This window comes from Agelaius tricolor, unplaced genomic scaffold (assembly GCF_023055355.1).
Source record: "Agelaius tricolor isolate 1412-34295 unplaced genomic scaffold, bAgeTri1.0.p SCAF_16, whole genome shotgun sequence".
NCBI classification, from domain to species: domain Eukaryota; kingdom Metazoa; phylum Chordata; class Aves; order Passeriformes; family Icteridae; genus Agelaius; species Agelaius tricolor.
The window spans coordinates 13,448,611-13,470,237 of record NW_027269276.1 but is presented as its reverse complement, the minus strand read 5'-3'; the positions used below and the strand labels follow the sequence as shown (position 1 = coordinate 13,470,237).

The following is a 21,627-nucleotide window of genomic DNA, read 5'->3' as shown; positions in this document are numbered from 1 at the left end:
TCTCAGAAGCTGCAGTAGAAAGGACATGTTTCAAATAACAAAATACTGGGCACAAATAATGTGTATGTGAATTTGCTTTTTGCAGTGGAAAACTGCAAGGTTCCCCTTCAAGCCATGCTGTTGACCTAACACAGAAATAAGCAAATTTTTACTAATTTTGCACTCCAATTATTTCAGGTCTAATTTTATCTTCTGGCTCATATTCCTTCCTCCAATGTGTCTAAGCTTTAGTCCTGCTTTAATATTCTTTAAAAGTTGGCCATCAATGAATTATTATTTTTCCACTTTAAAATGTATTTTCCCATATTGCTTTTTATTATTCTCTTGTTTGTGCACCACAACTTCTAGCATTCCTAACAGAGTATTAGTGAATGCATTACTATACCTCATTGCAATATGAAGTTTTCATCTTCCAATAATCTGTCCTGTGAAGGGGAAAACTTACACTACTACACAGCAGTCCTGTTTAGAATCTGCACTTAAAGACTGCTTAGAAGATGCCAATTTTGAGTATAGAAATGTCTCACAAACAAAGAAAAATACCCACGTTGGAGAAAGACTCCTCTACCTTGGTGTCCCAGCAACAGCACTGGCCACTAACAGGTGCACAGAGAAAGAACCACAAAAACCCAGAGAGAATGTGAAAAAATGATCTGGTCTGGACTTGAAGAGTCAGGCATTATAGCCTGGTTTGTATCACAGGGCAAGTAACAGAGCATAAGCAGTTTTAGAATCTACCTTGTCTTTATATTTAAGATGATGGAAAGAAAAAGAAAAGAAATCTTTACAAAGGGCAACACATCTGTGCAAAACCACATAAAAATGGTCTTTTCTTAAGAGGCAAAACAAGTCAACAGAGCAAGGCAGACAGACAAGCCAGGTAAAGACAGGAAAAATCCCAACGTGCAGCTGAGCACAAGCCTTATGAAAGTGCTCAGGTGGAACAGTGTACTGATCCAGATGGGTGCATTCAAGGGACAAAAATACAAGTTTAACCACAAAGTAACACTACAGTAAAATTATACTCTACGGATTTGAGGACAGATGATTCTATTAATGATTTTAGTGTAAATTAAAGTTTACATTATTTCCTACCTCTGAGGCTTTGGCAGTTTTTGAAGAAAATAAACTGGACCAATGACACAATTACATTGCATTAACAAAAAAGAAAGCAACATAAAAGTACCATCAAGGAAGTAGGAGAGATCAGTAGAAGGGCAACAGCAACTTTAAAAACACAGCTTTGAGTTCAATAACAGAGCTGAAACTGATTATCAAGGGAATAACAATGCTTGAGAGCACAGGTTAAAAGAAGAAAAAGAGTTACTGGGGTCTGGATAACATTTTCTCCTGATGAATCACTGCCTTTCCATTTGGTGTTTTATTGCACATTGGTTTACTGGCATTTGCACTATGTCTCTATCATGAGACCAAGCTGTGTCAGAGCTGGGGAGAGAGGGGGAGGCACACAGAACAGAGACTCGAGGCACACAGTAACAGGGGAGCGTTCCTCCTTCGTGTTGGAGAATGTCAACCCAGCCAAATAAATGCAGTACCTTGAGTTCCAGACATTTGGGCTCTAAATTTTCTTCTAGGTAGGTAAAATGAGATAAATCAATACAAAAAATATTCTGTATTTTAAAAGTACCATTTTGCTTTACTCTGTTCTAAATAAATAGTTGCAAGCCCACTGCTTATTGTCTATACATACACAAACTATCCTAGATAAAATGGTTACCAACTGGAGAAACACATGGCCTTTTTCCCCCTGCCAACAAACTATATTCTTTTTCATAGTTTGTAACTGTGAAACTGAACCAACTAAACCCAGAGTATTTTTCTACTGGCCTCTCTTTGTTTACCCTGCTGCCCCCTCCTCCCCTCAATTCCAAAATACTGACGGAACAAATTTATACTCAATTCCTTTATCTGATTTTAAAAGGGTTTGGATTGGGTTTTTTACCATGTGCCTTTTGAACCACATTTCCAGGAAGATCCATTTCTAATGTAATAGCAAAAATGTAATTGAAATAAAGAACATACAAGTATACTGGACAAAACTATTTGTTATAATTGTGCCCAGGGCTGAGTGCCAGATAGCTGTCAAACAAAGGAACAAAATCATACAGTTGTTTGGCACTCAAGGCTGAAATCATTGTGAAACATGCACTGTTTATAAATTGTCACTGATGAATAAAAGCAGTGAACAAAAAAATTTTAAAAATGCAGCCAAGCCTCAGAAAGACAAGGCAATCATCGCTCCTCCTCCCACCACTCTGTAATCAAACAAAACAAAATAACCCTCAAGCCCCCACTATGCTGGGCAGGAACAACGTAGTGGTGCAAGGTAAACAGAGCATTGCATGAACCAGTGACTGCAGGCTGTGCTCCCACAGCTCACCCTGCAAAGTACCCAGCAAAGCAACACACACAAAAAGCCATGTGGATTTCTCAGCTTTGTTATATCTAAAATGATTTTTGAATGCTACTAATGCAAGTGAAATTTATCTTAATCTTAAAAATATCAATCCCTGAAGATGTAAAGAAATTTTTTTTCAGCGATGGTAAAATATATTAGCCAATCTTTTACCACAGAACACAGCACTGCTGAAAAAAAAAATCACCTCACCTATCATAGAGAAAAAAGATCTAATTTGTGAATGGTGAAAGGATGATATTTGTCTAAATATAAAGTAAAAACTGTATCCTGGAAAATAAGCAACAGCTCAGATTCTGATCTAGCATATCTGTACCGATTCCAGTATCTTTCAAACTTGAAGCTGTATAATAATAAAGAACATCCATAAGGAAATGAAATCTCCTCTAAAATTACAGTGAAAAGGACTTGCAAATATGAGGGAGAAGTTCTCATTTTTTGACTGATAGGTAGAATATTAAGGTGTGCCAAATATTTTCTATAGTATAGCTCAAATAGGAGCTTCTGAAAACTCCTTTGAAGTTAGAATTACATGATCAGAAAATTCCCTATAGTATTTCATAATGCAATGCAACTTTTAAAACAGGTTAGGCATAATTTAAGAAATATGGTTCTGTAAGGAGTTTATTTTTGTAAATCTTGATTCTAGCGGATCAATCAGTTTAAGCTGGGAAGTACCTCAAGGATTCATATAAATATATAAATAAATTAAATCTGAGGTGACAGTTTGTAATGGACCAGCAATATGTGAAATAAATAAATGATGTAATAGGAAAGAAATTAATTCCATCAGAAACAGAAGTGTTATTTATCATGTCAAAATAGTACAACAAACTTCTCTTTGTTCCGACCAGGGAGCAAACATACTTAAAACTGCAGTATCCTGATAAAGAGCATACAAGTACACTCCTTCCTATCACTGCAGAACATTTTTTAAACATGATACAAAGTTAGTTATGATACAGTCATGCACTTAGGTATTCAGCACAAACCCCAGGGATCAGTCTTGAAGCTTACAAGACTGTTAACAAAGTCACACATCACTCTCAAGACTTCTGCTCTCTATGTCCCATTGTATAAGAGGAAGATATTGCAAGATGCCTCATTTATATTGCACGTGTCCAAAAGGCCAGGATTGTTTTAGAGGGCGCTGTTACAATGGGAAGGAATTTAAAATTTCCCTGCAGTTATTGTGACCATAGCACTAGTTTTGCCCACGGTCTGTACAATTCCAATTCGAATTTACACATTGTACATTTACACATTACATATTTTATTGCCTTTGGTTCCCTAGTAGGGAACCTTTAAGTCTCACGGCCAGACTTTGCCAGTTTTACAAAAAACTTGTAAATCAGTCAAGTCATCTCAACAGTAACCACTGTGCTTCTTCCTCATTCTGACTTCAATGAACCTTTTTTATCTCTTAATTTATGGTTATTGCTTTCTTTAAAAGAATCAGTAACAGCAAACCCAAAGAGTGTGAGTTTCTTTAATTGTGTATGTAACACATCACCTTATAAAATAATGCATCAACTCTCCCTCATATTTCATCCTCAGATAGAGGACCTGTGTGAGCACCCTCCAAAAACACCCCAACCAAGCAGCACCCTCCCTCCACCAAATGCCATCCTGGTGAAGCTGCCACACACACAATTTCTCCAAGTGTCCCTCCACAGGGATGCCAAGGAAATAACTCTGCAGAATTTTCATCTGACCCCATTTACACACACGTGTCAGTGACAGAAGCTGCACACCTGTCTGAAAGCTGCAGTGCTGACAGCCTCCAGGAAAAAACATTAAAAGCCAGCAACCAAGAGAGCCTGGCAAATAAAGCAAGTTATAACCATCTCTTAACAGAATGAGTTGCTGTTCCTCTGGTCCTTGCGCATTTCTGTTACATGAAAATTTTTCATCCACTTTTCTGAAAGAAAACTTTGGTGCAATATTAGATTGAAGTGAACGTGTCCAGATATTATCACCAAAATAAAATTTAAAATTTTTGTTTTCTTTTGATGGTACTTGTCCTGTTCATCTATTACGTAGCTGAAGCACTGCACACCTACAGCATCTTACAGGTCTATGGAAAATGCTCAGGCAACTCATAAAAATCACAGTATTAGAGGTCCAACAGCCCCAAGCACCTTAAAAATAAAACTGCATCTTTTATTTTCATCTGGTTTGTTTTCCCCTCCAAGACGTTTGTTATCTAAACGAAGTCAGGTTTCCAGCAGCAACAAACATTTGACTCACTAAAACCCAGTCTCTAAAGAAAACTATTAGAACTTCAAATCATATTAATGCAAATACTATAATGCCCCAAATCACAAAAGCCACTTGTTTTGGCACGAGCAGCCTAGTTAGAACACTTTGGTTGATCAGTTCAGAATATAATCACTGGATACAGGCTGCTGTATTTATTAAAAACTGGACTGCTGGCAACTCCCAGGCTACAGCTACATGTATGCAAGAATGAAAAAAAAAAATTAATGGAATGAAATAGAGATTAAGTAAATGATTTTTATGCACCTGGCGATAAGCAAACATCTTTATTACAAAACAAAGACAAGCCATGAAAAATTACAAAATTATCTTTTAATCACCAGTGAGCTTTCTACAGCCTCCTATTTGAACAGGATAATAGGTATTATGTAGATCCCTAAGCAACTGCCTCATGGGGAAGTTACATCACCAGTATGGGAAAAAATCACCCCTCCTCCCTAGAAGGGAGCTTGGCGCCTTCAGACAGACTCAAATTTAAAATCCTACAGCTTCACCCAGCTGATCCCATCCACTGGAACACATCTACAAGTGCCCAGGGATGGCAGGAACCACAGGAGAGAAATATGCCCTTTCAGCATTTCATGCACTGATGAGCCTTGTAACAGATAAACATACCCTGCAGCAGCTAAACTGACATGTTATAACAAAGAGGAAATACAAGACTTAAAAATTTCATCAGATTACTATTTACTCCCCTTTTCAGAGGCAGAGTACACTGTGAATAAATCAACACTCAAATGTATCAGACTGCATTAACTACAACCCAAGCTTGGCAGAACAAATTTTATCAGAACTAAAATATTTCAAAATGTAAAAGCCACAGACTTTGCATATTTATTCCGAGACAGGCAATTCAAAAATACTTCATATGACAAAAAATCTGGGTTCAAGTGTGAGACCATTTTGAAGAAGGCAACACTTCATCTTCCAACACAATTAGCACCAGGTCCCGTTGTTTTCTCCCGTCAGTGCACAGTGCAAGCACCACCACTGCCCACGCACCACCAGAGCTGCAAGTGGATTGTAAGATACCTGTGGCACTGGTAGTGTCCAGTGAAAAGGAACCATCACCTCTTCCTAGTGCAATGTGTCATCCTACAGCTTGATGGGTTTTCAAAGGAATCATCACCTCTTCCTAGCACAATGTCTAATCATACACTTGATGGGTTTTCTAGAACAAATTTATTCACTTCCTTACTTGACAGAAAGAAAACCTTTCTGGTTCTTCCTTGAACCACAGCACTACAGACTAAGCCTGCTAACAACTCCTACACTGCTCCAGAGATACAAAAATCATGCAAACGTGCACAATACTCAGGAATGGTTAAGGATGAAGTGCCTGGGAGGGGGGAAGGCTGCCCAGCACACACCTGCTCAGCCCTGCTCACCTCCCCGCGCCCGCAGCTGCCCAGGGCAGGAGAGCGGGCAGGCAGCTGTGCCCACGCACCTCCCTGGCACTGCCACACCTGAGCAGCACCTGAGGAGCGCTGCCAGGGCCCCCCCGTGCCACAGCTGCTCACCAGGAGAGAGATCAAAGTCTCCAGGGGCAGGGAGCACAGGCAGACACCTGCTACAGGAGCAGCACCAAGGACACGAGCCCCTCGCCACGGGCGGAGGAAGCCTCCGTGTGTTACCCACGGTAAAGAAACGTTAAGAAAGAGATTTGATTGAAATATTACTGTAAACAGAAGGGAAAACTAAGCTTAACACACGCTCTTGTGAGCAAAAACCCAAGGGTAAAAATGCCCTGCACTTAGCACTTTCACTAAATGACTGTGTAATTTAATTTCCCAGAAACCCATTAGCTTTCACAAAAGGAAAATTAAGAGCAGATGAGAGCAATTCTTTGGTGTGAGTGGAATTTATTTAATGTAATACCTGGGGAAAAAAAAAAGATAAATCTGAAACTGTATGAACAGATAGAAAACACTGCAACTCTAGAAAGCTTCAGCCCACAGAGCAGTGGCTGTGTGCTGGCAGTAACCAGTGTGTCACCCAGGTCTGAGAGCTGCCTCTGCCCAACACACCACGCCAGAGCTGGGACACAGCCAGACACAGCACAAACAGTCCAGCACAAAAGGACTGCCTGCATTCAAAACACAAACAAACAGAAAGGAACCTCCATTTACTTATGGCGGTTTAATATATTCATATGTGAAGTAAATTATTCAAATAATTATCTGGAAGAGAGGAAGAAATAAATGAAATTTAACTTAAAATGTTACTCTGGGTTTGAAATTTCATTATAAAACCCAAAATACTATGAAAGTCACAATAGGCTTTTAGCCAATCCATATGATATAAAACCAGCATCAATTCAACAGAGTGACATACCCCAAAAGGAAAAGAAACAACCTTAGGAGGGAGCTTAAACAAAAATCTTCCATTTGCCAGATTCAGTATGTGCAATGATTTGAAAAATGCTCATTATTAAAAGAACATAAGCCTATCAGAAGCAAGAAGACAAGAAGCATTACTGGGGTGAAGCAACAGCAACATTGGGAAAAGTAGCCATGATGTATTAGATCACGGGTGAGGTGAGCCAGCATCCTGGTATTTTTAGCTCTAATAACCAAAACAATAAACAATTCAATGATACACAAACATAATACTGTGCAACTGCACAATACAGTCATGTCAAGTGAATGTTAAGGAACTTTTTCAGCAAATTTACAGTCTATGCCTTGTGGTGGACTCAGTACCAATACCTCTAAGTATTTATTGTAACTGTGGATGATCTTATGGGCTTTTTACTAGGGGAAGTTTTTCTAAACTCACTAATATTTCATATGTGAAGCTTATCAGGTATCCTTTTACAATTTTCTCTCAACTTACTGCCCTGTAAAACAAGACTGACTAAAGACTTGTCATAATCTTTGTTATGTCACTGTTTTGTCATTTTCTTCTTTTAACATTTTCCTCTTTCTTCCTAATGAATTCTCCAAAGGATAGAAAATACTCTGTCCCCACCATTCTCCAAGTTAATAACAATGTAACTGCATATAAATTATTTTAGATCAATCTTGCTATTACTCATATCTCTGGAGATAATTTCCATTGTGATGCTTGGGTTTTTTTATGTGTTGAAATATTAATGACTATAGAAAGCAATTCAAGGAAATCTAACTATTATTTTGGACAAATAGAGAGTCTGCCAACTCCCTGCTTGCATCTGCCCTCTCCCTTCCTAAAAGGTAATTAAGACAAGATTCCTAGCAAAAACTATAATGGCATCGTTCTTAATGTGTGCCATTTTAACAACTATTTACCCTTGCTGGTTTGCTACTATTGCTTTCATCATTATAAAATCATTTGATAACAAGATGTCTCTCTTCAATTTCAAAATTCTTTTATTGAAGGGTTACTGAGGAAGAGAACTAGCAATTTTCCTGAAGATTAGTTAGATTCTTAACTGAGTACCAATTCAGATGTACATCTTCTTTTAATTGTATTTTAAAGTTCAAAAGCCTCTCCTTTTACTGAGAATAACCTTTCACAAATTATGGTTTTAAAGGCTTGTATCAGCTGTTCAAGAACTGTGTCAGTACTGGAAGGTTTACAGAGGCTTCAGCTATTTACCATGTTGTTTCAAAAATGCCTCTCCCGTGTTCAACTTTAAAAATACTCACTACTCTATCCAAGCCAGCTGAAGGGCTTAAATTACAAGGCAAATAATAGATTTTACAATAAAAATTAAGGCAGTAATTTCAGTTTGAAAGATGCACTGACAGAAGCCCAGGCATTCTTAGAAACCTGCACAATCAGGCAATCAAGTAAATTAAATTAATAGTAACTCTCAAACCAGGAGGCATCCCAATTCAGATATTGATCTCTCATTGATATTATTAATAACAAAACCCACTGTGAGTTTCACAGTAACCCAAAGATTAGCTTTGAAAACTCTGAAAATGTGGCTGCCACCCATGAAGCACCTCTCTGCTCCTGCCACCCTTCACCCAACAGTTTCTGCCCAGCACACACCTACTAATCCCTGCTACACTGGAACAAGACTGCTAAGCAGTAAGAGAAGGTAAAATCCATGGTGGATGGAGATGTAATTTACTCACAAACCCTGTTTTGTGATGCCTGATGACAAACCACCCAAGCAACCCAAGTGCATCAAGTACAGCCAATGGCAGAGAAGTTTCACTGCAAAAACCCCAACATGTATTACTCTACCTCCCTCTGCCAGTACTACCTTTGCTTCTTTCACCTATTTATTTTAAACATGAGAAGAATCAGACTTACCCTTTACATTCACATTTTAAACAGTAAAATAAGCTATATTTTTATTAAAAATCAGAATAATTTATAGCTCTAATTATTGTAACAAGTTTCTACTCCCACCTTGTAAATACCAACTGTTGTGTCTTGGCTTCTCTGCATGGTCAGTCCTTCCATCTCTTAATGCTGGCCATAAGAAAGCACCACAGCATTACCCAGCAGAAACTTGTTAGGAAGAGAAGCAAAGCCACCAGGATGCTAACAGAGGTGAGAGTTACAAAATCACCAGATGGTATGAACTAAACTACTAACTGCAACCTGCAGCTGATCTACTGGGGTCAGTGGGAAATGAGGCAGATAATCTAAAATCCTCTGATTTCATACATTCAGAATCTCTGATTTCATTGACAGGTCTTCAAACCCTGCTGCTAGCTCAGGAACACCTAGATGAAACAGAAACACCTAAAATGTAACCCAATTAAACTTTAAAGGAACTAGTTAAAGAAATAATGACAAAACAAGGAAATGGATTAGAAAGAACACTTGGAAGAATGATCTCTCTTCCTACTTCAAGAGATTGATTTCAACATGGCAAGCTGATATTCAACCACTGTTCTTTCACTTACTATTGACTAAATTTTTTAATGACTTTTTGTCATTTACAACCTTGTGGAGCTGTGCAGTACACAGACGACGAACGTGGAGCACAAAAGTTTGGCTGTTATCCTTTCTACCTCTTGTGGAAAGACAGGCACACAAAAGAAAGTAATTCACCCACTTCAAATTTTCAAGACAGACCAACAAAAACCCCTTTAAGCTATATTCAAGAATAATCTGCTTTCTTTCTTCCCAGTAAGTAGTAGTAAAAAAGCTCAGGAGAATAAAGTCCAGGGAACAGTACAACAGACGATACAATACCACATGCTTGAAGGGTCCTAGCAAAAACTGACCTCTCCTTGCAAGTGCAGAGTACTAAAAGGCAGCATAATTACAGAGAAAAGAATCTCATATCCTTGTGAATAGTTTTCTAGAATGTAATTAAAAGAGAAGTGTTGAATAAGCAAAGATTATCAAGTCTAAATGGAGCTACAATACCACCAATATATCTTTGCCTGATTTTCTACATATCTCTATGGATACCAACAGACTATGCTGGTCCCAAGAGGATTCAGTGGTTTTACTCAAAATATAAGTAACTGCCCTTCTTTTTTTATACTACCAAATCAACACGATAATTCTGGAATTCATTAGTGAAGAACACTAACCAATCCAGCATAATAGCTTTACTTCCTCTGCAAAACACTTCAAAAAATATCTAAATGAATATGGAAATGCATCTTTCTGTGGTAAATTGTTCATTATTGAATCATTATCAACTCTTGTTAGACAAAATTTCTCTCTTTTGCAATGTACAAGATCATTAAAATGTTTGAGAGCTCCATCATGAAAGACAGTGGCACTTTATAAGCCACTATCTCTTCAGGCAAATATGCTTACGGCTGAACATAATACACAAAACAACAACATCCCCTTGACACACAATTCTTTCTTTTAATGGTACTCTTAAGTGTTGACAGCAATGGTGAAATATGTTGTCGCTCTCTCTTCTTCTTTTTTAATAGTTTTTAACTATTTCAGAAATGTATTTCAGTTGTGATAAAATTTTGGGAAGGGCTGTGTTTCTTAGATCTTGGTTGTGGAACCCCAGATGCTCAATCACTGCTATAAGCTAGTGAGATATTTCCTATAAGCTCATCAAGTTCCTGTTCTTAGCCTCCCTCCATCTCCTTTTAAACTCCAAAGATCACAAAATGATGAACCAATGCCTTAAATATCATATGCCTACATTAGCTAATAAAATAAGTGTTCATTCTGTTCATGGGAACATGTCCACAATTTAATATTCAAAAACTGTATGACATCTTTTTGTCCAAAAAAACTTTAGAAGAATTATCATTTTTCTTTTCAATAATTGATAAAGAAACTATAAACACAGACAGCAGTACCACACAGAAAAGGAGTACTCTATGTTTTCATGTAGCTTTTATCATTCCTCTCTCCAAACTTTCACCATCAATTAAAATACAATGCAAAAATGAATGATGTGAAGGTGTAATAAACAAAGCTGCACTCAATACAGTAACATAAGTCAAATGAACATAATTTTTTGTTATGACAAGCCAAATACCACAAGTGGAATACTTTTAAAGGCATACTTTTAGAATTTTGATGTGAACATATCTTAGAGATACATACAGAAAGCTTTCTATAATTCTTGGCTGCATATAGAAGGAAATTAAGTACTTTTACCCCAAGAAAATAAAATCCCTAAGAACTCTTAGCCACAAAGCTTTACAAAACTATTTCAGTTCTCAGCAGCTTTGGGTGACTGACACATACATATCTTGCTATTTGTTAATCCTCTCCACAAAACCATTTAAATGGAGGCTTCTTCTCAAATCTGTATTAATGATGTAATTCTATTATGTCTAATAGAATCATCTGTTCAATAAAAATGAAAAGCCAAGAAGATATAGTCGCACCAATTTTTTTTCACATATTTAAAGGCATATATTGTTTAGAAATTGAATGGCTTAAATTAATAACATGAGCAATTAATTTGCCTTTGGTAGCATGAATTAAAAAAGAAATCAAACTTTGCTATATATATTTTTCTAACATAAAATCAGTATCAGCTACAATGCCTAGAGACATTCCACACATGCTACTGATCAAAATACTGGAGAAGCAATAGAAGGAACTTGTCTTTTTAACTTTCTGCTAAAAAAGAAAGACAACATGTTTGAAAGATTATTCAGGGAAAATCTACTTTGCTTTATCTTGATAACTGCTACATTTTAGCTTTGCTGTCTTCAGATAGAAGTATCATTGACCAATTGACCAATGTCCTTTCTCTAATCACAGTCTACAGAGATGGGCATTTTAAAATTGCCTGTTTTCAGCTTTATATATGAAGTTTCAACAAAATTCTTTGTTTAAACAAAAAATTGTTTTCAGCAATAGCTGAGCTTTGTCTGTCTCTGTTTCAGAGAAAATTGAAGTAGTAAACAAAGACTGAGCAAAGTAGAAAGATTTCCAAAAGAAATTGCAGACCACCAGGATTTGGATTTAGGTAATCCACTTAGATTACCATGGCTATGTCTTAAAAGGACAATACTGAGATCACAAAATAGGTCATGTCTACAAGATGGGGAATATAGAAATGAAACAATGTGAAATGTAGAAATTCAGAACAAATATTCAGAGTCATCCTGAAATCTAAGATACAAAACAAAAATGGTCCCAAGACCATGCATTTCAAAATTAAATATTTTGAAATCAACAGTTTTATGTTCCAAACTGGACACAAAAAAGGAGATTTTTCAACCAATGCCATCAACACATTAGCCTGTTCCAGGTAACACGAAGTGTAGGCAATGAAAGAAAGGTTTCAATACCTAAGGCCACAATACACCATTTGCTTCCTTTTTTTATTCAGTTTCAAAAGCAGAAAATGTTAAACAGGTCTGGAAGCAGGAGTTTCCATCTATTTCTTACAAGTGACAGAGTTTCTAATACAACAAATATCAAAAAAATTAGAAAATTAAAAGTAAGAAGCAAGCCCTCAAATTATTACCTGAAGGGAAGCCTACAATAAATTGGTAGATAGTTCAGGAATTGAATGTTAGGGGGAAAAAAAAAACCTTTAAATGCGCAAATAAAAAATCAGCATAAATGTCTTCTCAAACAACATTAAGGAAAATAACCTTGAAAATAATTTAGAATTTACATCAAAATATATCAGCTTTCTAGATCAATTTAAGAAAATCTTGGTATTTCCTTCTTCTAAAAAGGCCTTTCTGAGGAACTCACCCAACATAAAAAGATTTGAATAGGAAAGTCAGTGTTGCTATGAGAAACAGAGCAACTTCCAGATGCTTGACATGTCAGGCCTAGACAAGGGAATGAAAAATGTCTCTTTCTGACCAAAGAGGCTTTGAGGGGATACTCGTAAAGAATTACCTACTTACCCATCAGATTTGAGTTCATGAAAGGTGTCGGGGACAATCCTTCATGAGGCCCTAATCGACTGTCATTCAAGTGATCACTGTAATGAGGACTGTCTGCAAAACCCTAGAGAAAAAAAAGACCAGAGTATTAAACAGATTATTTGGCAGCCCTGCTAATTGAGTGTAATGACACTTTCCTAATTAAATGTGCAGAGTCACAATTGGTCATTAATCACAAAAGTTGGCTTTCAGGTCTATCTCACAGAAATTACTCTCTGCCCACATATTACTTTCTCCCCATCAAAAAGAAACCACATAGTTTCTTAATAAGCTGTGTCCTCATGGACAAGACTTCTAAAAATTGAATAATACAGAGATATTTTGATATTTGAATCCTCTTAGTGCTAAAAGTCACTAACCACAGAGAGTAAAATTAGTCTGAAGAACTTACAACTTTTTTTTTCCTAAGCTTTCTGCTTGCATTAATAAAAGTCAGTATAAAGTTCAGGAAGAGTCACTAATGTAAGAGAAAATGCTGGTGCAGATGAGAACAAATTCCATTTCTTCTTGCAGCCTGCATTTAATGTTACAGATTAATAGGCATTTTGACACTATCACATTACTAACCAGCACAGCTCACTGACAAAAGGTTTACTTCCATATAGTGATTAAACTAACAACTTTGTCACCCAATTTGCAACCAAGCACTGAAAGACTTTTTTGCATTTTTCTGCCATCAGCACAGGCAGCTTACCAGGCTTGGAGCGCCCCTTGCACAGCCAGGAAGTACTGGCTTACTGAAAGCTGACACCAAAGGCAGAGGAGATGGAAAACAAAGAAGTCCTTGGATGTAGATATTCTTTAATTAACCCGGTTACGTAAAGCTCTCCCCAAGACATTTTGAAATCCCACCAGCTTTTCCATATAAAGGTATGAATATGCCATTTGCCCTTCAGACTTACCAAATGCACGCTGAATCACTTATTCTATACAAAACATGAAAGACCTGGCACTCAAAATTGTACTTCCTTTGTAGCCAAAGTTTTGAAAAATATTGTGTAAACCTTATCTTACAATTCACACTTAGTCACTTTTCGTTCAGAAACCTAAAGCTGAGGCCTAATTAAGAGAGGAGGGAAAATTGTTCACAGCTACCAGAAACCATGGCAAGTGCCCTGGGACTATAAAATCATCAATCACTGAACATTTATCATTTCTCCAGACCGCAGGCTCACATTCAAGCCAACATTAATGGGGCTGAAACAGGCCTCCCTATCTTTGCAGGCGTGCTGTCAGTTCTACCAAAGGGCTGCTAAGTGAGGGCTAAAGGACTGTCACAGCCCTGCTGCTGCTTAGGGATGCGTGGCACACTCCTGCTGCTGCTGGGCTGCACAGCAATCCTTCCCCAGACCCAGCTCCCCTCTGCAGCTCTGGCTGACTTCATCTGCCTCACAATCGCCCATACACTTGTGATAGGCATCCAGAAACAATCTTAGTGACATTTACAACTTGCTTATGACCACAAGGGTGTCCTCTGGAAAGCGTGACCTAGCCCCGTCTGTCAGACAAGCAGCGTGGAACAGCAGCTGCTGAGGAAATGGAGTGGCTCCTAGCTAAGGTCACCACATGTGGTTTATTTTTATGCTGAAATGAAACAAGAAAGAAATTAAATCTGCTGAATAAAGAAACAAAAATTTGCAAATATAGGACCAAAACCACAGGTCCTAAGTAGGTAGCTGTGTAGCTTTGTATTTACATCTCTGTTTTTACTCCTTATCATGCTTGTTTTTTAAAAACTTTTTCCCTAAGATTTTAGCTCTACTTTATTTTTAAAAGAAAGAAACTATAAAGGACACTATCAGTGATAAAAGAAGATCCATATCTCAGACATTCAGCAAGTGGTGCCCAAACAAGGCCCAGAAACTGCAATCTTTAAGACATCTATATTCACAGAGTAACTAAGATAAGTACTGAAAATATAACACAAGTAAGACTCATTTAATATACAGCTGCACATAATGCATCACAATCTATCTAATGCACAGGACTCTTCATGCTCCTCCCCATGTTAATATTACATGTCTCCTCACAAAATAGGGGGACTGGAGAACTGGGTGGGTGGTTCGCACAAAAATGAATATTCTTCCTTCTATCATCAAAATTCCTGTGAAGAATACTTGACATCATGTTCTTTTCTTATAGCCTCTCAGTTTCCCAGAATGCACTTGCAACCAATTACCACAAATCCAAGTTGTACTTCCATACTACCAGACAAATCAGCTACTTCATCTACCTGGAAAATACTCAGGGTTGTCCTTCACAACACCAAAGCCATTCAAAACAAAGCATTTGGTATACAGGGTGAAAATGTACGAAGGGATATGCAAGCCCTTTAAGTAGAATTGGTCTTTTCTGGACTTTAATGCAATTCTTAAAATTAATTGTATCAGGCATTTCATTATTTGCCACTTGAGAATTCACACTCGTGCAAATTGTAACCTATGCCTTCACCTAGAGTGGACCAATGTAAAGAGGTTTCACCTTGGCCACCCTGCCTGACACCTCAGTTCCTCAGTCTCAGTATTCAGTTATGGATTATCAACTCATGCCACAGAGCTCTGTTTGGATTAGAAACCTTGGGATGATTCCTACAAATAACTCACCCCCACTAAATGAATACAAAATAACCACAAACACGTGCAGTTTTGATTTAACAAATTTTGCAATTCACAAAAGCAAATGGAGAAAAATCAGAAGAGCTCCAAGGACAGTGATTTAAATTACAGAGTTTTTTTCAGAGCATTCTTCACATTTAAGCTGTACTTCAAATAAAATTGCATTCCTCTTACCATTCATTGCTCTTACATCTGTATTGTTAACCAACAGAGTAAACAGCAACTACTACTACTACTGGGAAGAGCTGTATCCAACCATGGATAAAACTTTAGAAGCTTCCAATAGCTTCTGAAAAGCTACTGGAAGCTTCTAGTCATACAATCAAAGCTCAAAAATGTATTGAACAAATACAATAGCGCAAATCGACAACATCTGCTTATTGCTCAAAGAAGAACACAGTTGAAAGCCTTAAAAAGTCTGGAACACCAATGAAGGACACTGGCTTTTAAGACACACCCCACTTGTGTGACTGAGTAATGAAGAGAAGACAATCAGCTGGCATGTGAGCTCATCCCTCATGGCAAAAGCAGCAGAAGATGGCAGGGAGGGATTTACATGACATTCTATCAGAGCCCCTTTTCAAATCCGTGTTTTAAGCAGGACTCAATAATACAGACTGCCAAATTTCATTCTTCCTTTCTGAGAAAGGCAGGAAATCTCAGTTCCTGACAATTTTGAAGACTAATCTAGCCAAGCTCACTTAAATATAGCTGGATTGATACAGACTGCAAGCAGAAAAAGGAACTAATGAGTCATGCCAAAAGTTACTCTCCCCTCTTGGGAAGAGCTATTTGATGGTGCTTATTCTGGCTGGTGAGGTCATTCTTTGGACCACAGGTGGGCTTCCAAAGCCCTTTGAAGCATTTCTACCTCCTGTTACCTGCAGGGCACGTTTAACACAGAAAGGCTGGAAAGAGACATTGCATGCTGAATACACACGCTCATTTCTGCCTCTGTGCCTCCTCAGCAAACCTACCCACGGATTACTATACAGCAGTGCACACCTGGGCTGTTTAGCAAATAACTGGCTAAAGTCTACAAAATAGGAGTTACTGGACAAATTTGGTTCCTGTTTTGAGCACTTTGTTCTGAAGGGATTATAGATAGCTGAGGGCATTTTTTCTGCTTGCAGAAAGCAAAACGATTTTGACTATGATTTAATGACATAGCTGTAAACTCAACACTGTCTTGCTTGTTCCAACCTCTCACACAGCTGTTACAAAAGCAAGTTTTAGCTTTCCTAAAGAAGACAAAACTTCTCTTTCTGTACTGTTATAGCCCAAATAAAGTGCAAATGGGGCTACCTGTTCCCTTACAGCATTTTGTAATGTTGTCACTGTTCACTTTGCACAGGCCTCTCCTTGGATCTCAGTCTGACTGAATGTTTGTGATCAGAAAGACCAAGTCAGATACATCTACAAGTAAAAACAACGAGTATTGTCCACTAATAATACCTGTGATGAAATGCAGCTGAAAGACTACTACTACTAACTAGTACTGCAATTGAACTGAGTAGTGAAGGCACTCTCAACATTGCATGCTCTTTCTTAGTTTTTCAGGGATTTCACTGGATTAGAATGATGTTCTCTAATCATTCCAGTAAATAAAGTCCACTAATTTAAAAATCCCAGTTGTAACATTCTTCCTACCTCTTCTAGGTAAGGTGCCCCAAGTGCCCAAGTGATTTAGACTCTATCTGGATCAGGATTTTCCAAGCACAGGGATGCTAACACAGCCAAACCAATTAAAAATCTGACACTATTTACAAAATCATTAATACTTGTACACAGGACACCTGAAAATTACCTTACATAATGTACTATTCTAGAAGACTCAAAAGACAAAATGGAAAAAATCCCCAACCATACACCCAGAGTAAACACATTGCTTACCAGGCATGTTTATCCTACCAAATCATGACACAATGAGTCTGTGCCCATTTTACAAATACAGTGGTAATTAACCTCCTAAAATTCAATGTATTTCAATGACCATTAAAGTTCTGTCATTTTGGTTAAATTTAATTACAGAAGTCACCTAAGAACAAGTCAAAAACCTTTCCCAGTTCACTGTCCCTGCCCTGTTTCATTGCACTGGTTCCAGGTTTTCTGTGGGATTAATCCTCTCCCTTTTACTTCCCCTTCAAAAACAAAAACCTATTGTCCCTTAGCAATTATTTTCTGAAGTCACATCAGTGTTTGTCCATGCATAAGCAGAATTGTACTCCTGACCCTAAATCAAGTTGTAGGGTTTTTTGTTTTGTTTTTAAATAACCACAACATCTTGTTTCTACTTCAGGGTAAAACGTGAAAAAGGGAGAAGACACTGTCACTACATGGCACACCATTTTCCTATGCACTTATTGAGCTCATACTCAACTCCTTGAGTTGTCCTCCCTGTACAATTGACTGCTCCACAGCATTTCATTTGCTCAAGTCCACTAGACTAGAGATAACAGGGGTTTTGTTTGTTTCTCCTCCCTTAGCCCCAAGCCCTCTCCTACACAAGTCCCTGGGAACAGACCAAAATCTAAGGCTCGTAACCAAGCTGCCAGATCACTAAGCACGTATTTGCATTTTAGCAATTTACAATATAGCTCAATTACTGCCTTTAAACTTAAGACATTAAAATTCCACTAAAATGAATGGTTGAGTTCACAGTTTGACGTGGCTGCAGACCAAAAGATTAAGTTTAATGAATGCTGCTTTCAATTCCTTGAGTTTTATAGTTTGGCTGACTTTAAATAACAAATATTAATTGTTTAAAGCTCAGGAATACTGAGATCCCTTGCAAGCTAAATTTGGCAATGAACTTATGAATCAGGCAACAGTCATCCAAATGACTAATGTGTAAATGAACGAGTGAAGCTACTGCTAAAATCCACTTTATTTTGGATTATCTGGCTCTCCAAACTAATCTGAAAGTTCTACAGACAAACAAGAAGGGGAAAAAACACAAGGGGGCAGGGAGAAGTGAGGAAAGAAAGCAAGATGCAGAGGCGGTGAGAGACAGACGGACAGACCAGAGAGACTGACTACATCCAGGAACACTGCGCTGAGTCACTGACTGAAGGTTAGACAAGAGGCTCTGTACAAAAGCCATGCCAACATGTCCTAGTGAATTTAAAAGATTATGGATTCTATGATTCTGAATAATTCCAGAAACACACAACCTTAAAAAAAAAAAGAAAGAAAGAAAGAAAAAGAAGAGTATTTTTAGTCATTGAATCTATCTGTCAACAGCTCTTAGAGAAAAGGCTAGAGAGCCAAAAACCTGGCTTGGTGTACTGAGCACACAGATCAGGAAGAATGGTGCAAAAATTAAGGTAAGCTAAAAATAAATCCAGAGAGGAGTACTCTTCCTTTTTGCCTTGAGGATCACTTGCACTATATTCACTGACTTCAAGTGAACAAGAACAATCAAGAAACATCACATTGGCACAGGTCATGGCCATAACTCCATTTAAATCATGAACCATCTCACAGCAAACTATCAGTGGGAACAATGTTGTTTCCAAGCAATGACCAAACTCCTCTCAGGAAGTCTGGACAGATGGATGATGGTGATGGGAGTCACCCCACACTCCTTCCACCCATGTTCCTCTCATTTGCCCACTACAATCCAAACACGAGGGGACTGAGCTGAGGCCTGTCTGGTGTGCCAGGAAACAAACACAAATGTCCCTCTGCAGGCTCCATGCCTGCCACCTCCCAGCCCCCGGGGAACAGCCAGACTTCAACCTCATCTCCTTTAGCTGCACAGGAAGCTTGGACAATACTCCCTAACCAGAGGAATGAAAGCAGTTTGCTGATGGAGACCACCCAATCACACCAGAAACAAGGAGCTTTCTAGCTCCACTTTCTAGCTTCAAATGATTCCCTTTCTGTAACCATCAGCAGGTATTAACATTCAACTGCAATATCCAAACTACAGAAATGCAGCTTTTTGTGTTATTTGGTTACCTTGCCCTGCCATGTTGTATCACTACCCCAGATTTCACATAATATTGGGACAAGTCAAGAGAGCTTTCACAAGTAACCTTTTCAGTGTCACCCTAAGAAACATGCTTTGTAACTGAGTTCTAAAACTATTCATTAGCTTCTTTTCCCATATCCAGTTGAAACACATGAAAACTGTGTGCAGGAATGGAGAACAATTGAAAACACGGTTTATTTCTTTTTTCAAATTTATTTTGAATGTTATTTATTTTTTAATAAACATCATTTTCTTCAGCTCTAAATCCATTTCCAAGAAGTTAAGTTACTGAGTGCCAAATCTGATTTTAAACAGCTAAACCCAATAGCCCGTTACACCTCTCTAAACTCCTGTGAGACAAATATCAACATGATATGCAATAGGACAATTCCCTGGCCACATGGAAAACTAATTTGTGAACAGATTCCAATGCTAATTCCAATGTGGTAGGTAGTTGCAATAAAAACAAAACAAAAACCACAACCAAAAGATCCACTTCTCCAATATAGATGAAATGAAAAATTAATATGATGGAAACCAGATTTTTCTAGCTCTTATCTAAGCTATAAACCAGGAGATAAAATGATACAAGCATAGCCAACAGACAAACAACAAATGCTTAAAGAAGATACTTGAAAACCTGACTAAAGCATTCAGAATTTTAAAAACAGAACTTGCTTTGAAAAATACTACTTGTAAATCAAATTATAAAGTAGGCTGCATTTGTAAGTTTCCTGAGCACTAAATATGGAATACTTAATTTGGGCTTAATTCCACAGTGAATCATCATCTACCTTGTAGAATACATCAGGAAAAGCAAATAACCAGCAGCAGAATCACCAAACAACCTCCCTCCCCCATTAAAAAAAAAATAAATCAGAGGACAAAAAGGACACAAATACAACAGACTTGATAACACTGTGTTTCTGTGTCCCTCTTGTCTTGTTTTGCTATTTAACAGCTTCCCTTCTTGTTATGTACCTGAGATTAAGAGGTATAAAATACCATTTCAAAACCTGCTATCTCATTACTACTTTTTTACTTCTTTGTAAATTAAAAGTACTACTTGGAGCGAGGGAGTGTAGTTTGGGCATAAAGCATTTCAGATTCCAATTCATGTCTGAGTATTTTACAGACAGTAGAGGGAAGAACCTGTTGCCTGATGCTACAAAACCATCTAATCTAACAGTGCTATCTTGATCAGTTCCACTCTGGCTTCAATCAAATACATAGAGTTATGTAAAGGAACAGGAGGATAAACTGCATCCTCAGCACTGAAACTAGATTCATGTTAAATCAGGTCAAAATGTACACTCACAGCTTTTAGTGCAATGTACATGGTGCAAATTATTTGAAACACCCACAGTTGAGATTTTGGAAGAAAAATGCCTCAGCTAATTTATGCTAAATTTTTAACAGTTACAATTATTATGTGTGTATATATAAAAAGGAAATCCATCAAGGAAATGTCTTATGAAAAACATTTCAGATAGGCTTGATTTGGAGACTGCAATTTGAACAGATCAAAAACTGACTTGCTCCTTTTATTGCTCCTTTTATGTAATGACAAAACCAGAACAACAAAAGAAAACCTCACAGAGCATTATTCCTCATGAAACAGCAATCATTAGCCACACCATAAGAACCACTATAACAAAAAAAAAAGTTTAATTACTCAAAAAAAAGTGACTATGCTGCTACACTACAAATTACAACTCGCAAATACACAGGCAAGCTACAAAGGTCAGGATCATCTCACAACAGGAAGACAAAACTTTCAAGTGCTCTAGGGCAATATAATAATGTGCAATATATTATTGTGCAGAAGACATAGTACTCCAGTCAAGTACTTCAGAATATGCTTCAAAGAGCTCAGGAGAGCAAGACTTTCAAAAAGCAGCTTTACCACCCTCTGCAAAACACACTGAGAGCTCCTCTTCTAGTGCAAGGCAATATGAACACTGGCAATAACATCTGTAGCTCTATAGCACTCAGATAAGGGAGAGACTTGCATACATCAACCAA

The 21,627-nt window shown here is 37.7% G+C and overlaps 1 protein-coding gene across 8 annotated transcripts in view; it reads right to left on the bottom strand.

The window, feature by feature from the left end:
• TCF12 (transcription factor 12) overlaps window positions 1-21,627 on the bottom strand; it is a 160,901-nt gene that overhangs the window by 93,209 nt on the left and 46,065 nt on the right. For all 8 annotated transcript variants that reach the window (XM_071441604.1, XM_071441607.1, XM_071441606.1 and 5 more), the window contains exon 6: window positions 12,973-13,075. In XM_071441604.1, coding sequence (XP_071297705.1) covers window positions 12,973-13,075 — 103 coding nt within the window. The remainder of the gene's footprint in view (window positions 1-12,972; window positions 13,076-21,627) is intronic.